This window comes from Propithecus coquereli, unplaced genomic scaffold (genome assembly GCF_000956105.1).
Source record: "Propithecus coquereli isolate 6110/MARCELLA unplaced genomic scaffold, Pcoq_1.0 Scaffold76, whole genome shotgun sequence".
Lineage (NCBI taxonomy): Eukaryota > Metazoa > Chordata > Mammalia > Primates > Indriidae > Propithecus > Propithecus coquereli.
The window spans coordinates 2,035,451-2,037,511 of record NW_012153729.1 but is presented as its reverse complement, the minus strand read 5'-3'; the positions used below and the strand labels follow the sequence as shown (position 1 = coordinate 2,037,511).

The following is a 2,061-nucleotide window of genomic DNA, read 5'->3' as shown; positions in this document are numbered from 1 at the left end:
TCTGTTGCCTAGGCTCTGGTGTGGAGTGGCATGATTGTAGGTCTCTGTAACCTTGAACTCCTGGGCTCAAGCAATCCTCCCACCTCCCAAGTAGTTGGACTGTACACATGTGCCACCATGCCTGGCCAACTTCACTTATTTTTAGACGTTGGCTTGGCATGAAAAATGAATGAATGGCACTTAATATGAAAAGGAATACTATACTTTTCTCTTGTAGTTTCTTTGAAATAAGTTTACAGTAGACCCGTGAACAACATGAGGTTGAACTGCACAGGTCCACTTATTCATGGATTTTTTTCAATGAATATATTGGAAAATTTTTTTGAGATTTACAACAATTTGAAAAAACTTGCAGATAAACTGTGTAGCTTAGAAATATCAAAAAAATTAAAAGGTTAGGTATGTCATGAATGCATAAAATATATGTAGATGTTAGTCTGTTTTATCATTTATTACCATAAAATATACACAAATCTGTTATAGAAAGTTAAACTTTATCAAAACTTACACAAACACTTACCATCACTTACCATACACAGTGCCATTCATAGTTAAGAGAAATGTAAACAGTCATGAAGATGCAGTATTAAATCATAGCTGCATAAAATTAACTGTAGTATATACTATACTACTATAATAATTTCGTAGCCACCTCCTATTGCAGTAAACTCAACTGTTGCAAGTATCTGCTTAAACACTGTGTGTCACTGTTTGTCTCCTTGCGAGCAGTTCATCTCTCCAGTAAATTGCATATCACAATAAAAAGTAATCTCCTGTGATTCTTGCATATTTTTTATCATGTTTAGTGTAGTACTGTAAACCTTGAATAACATTACAGGATCCATAGGAAGTGCAACTAGTGATGCTGGAAGTGTCCCAAGAAGCAGAGAAAAGTCATGGCATTAAAAGAAAAAGTTGAATTGTTTGATATGTAGCGTAGATTAAGGTCTGCAGCTGTGGTTTCCCACCATGTCATACAATTTATCTTGTAAACAGATGATGTAAACTTATAGTATCAATAAATGCAATACAGTACTGTAAATATATTTTCCTTACGGTTTTCTTAAAATTTTCTAGCTTACTTTATTGTAAGAATATAGTATTAATTTATAACATACAAAATATGTGTTAATTGACTGCTTATGTTATTGGTAAAGCTTCCAGTCAACAGTAGGCTATTATTAGTAGTTTAGTTGTTGGGGAGTCAAAAGTTATATATGAATTTTTGGCTGTGTGAGGGTTGGTATCCCTAACCCCTGAGTTCAAGGGTCAACTGTATAGTTACTGTCAACTTTCTTTGATTTTTTGTTTTAGTAGGAAGGCACATTATTATTATTCCTATTAAATATGACAGCTTTGATCAAAAATATTATACATGTAAACACACATACTTACAAATTGCTTTAAATACTTAAAATAGAAAACTGTTTTTCAGAATCAGTGGTATTCAGAAGACATACAGAAAGAAAGGTGAAAATGTGGAGGCTTTGAGAAGTAAGTAGCTTTCCTAGTATTTAGTCCATAGTATTAAAGTACAAATGGAAAAACAATCTGCATAGTTTGTGGAAAATTTAAACTTCTCTGCCATAATTTTCTGTCTTGCTTTTAGAGATCCTTTGATTTATTTAAATGATTAATATTTGTAATAAATCTAGCATTAAAGTTGTAAGAGCAAAAAGTTATATTTACTAAGATGACAAACACTTAATTATTCAAACAAGTCTATGTCCTTTTTCATTTTATTATTATGCGTGTGTATATGTGTTAGTTGCTTTTTTAAAATTCTCTTGGCCTAACACAGAGTTTCTCAACCTCAGCACTATTGACATTTTGGTCCTGATAATTCTTTGTTGTGTAGAACCGTTCTGAGAATTGTAGAATGTTTAGCAGTGTGTTGTGTCAGTGTTCTCCAGAATTAATAGAATACACACACACACATACACACACAGAACAAGTGTGAGAGTAAGGTTGGAGGGGTGGGAGAAGTTTATTTTAAGGAATTGCTTCATGAGATTGTGGATCCTGGTAAGTCCAAAAATGTATAGGGCAATTTGGAAACTC

At 32.8% G+C, this 2,061-nt stretch overlaps 1 protein-coding gene across 1 annotated transcript in view; it reads left to right on the top strand.

Annotated features, from left to right (window-relative positions):
• The window catches only part of ABCA5 (ATP-binding cassette, sub-family A (ABC1), member 5), a 126,609-nt gene that overhangs the window by 52,324 nt on the left and 72,224 nt on the right, over positions 1 to 2,061 (top strand). The window contains exon 8 of the mRNA XM_012662226.1: positions 1,436 to 1,494. Coding sequence (XP_012517680.1) covers positions 1,436 to 1,494 — 59 coding nt within the window. The remainder of the gene's footprint in view (positions 1 to 1,435; positions 1,495 to 2,061) is intronic.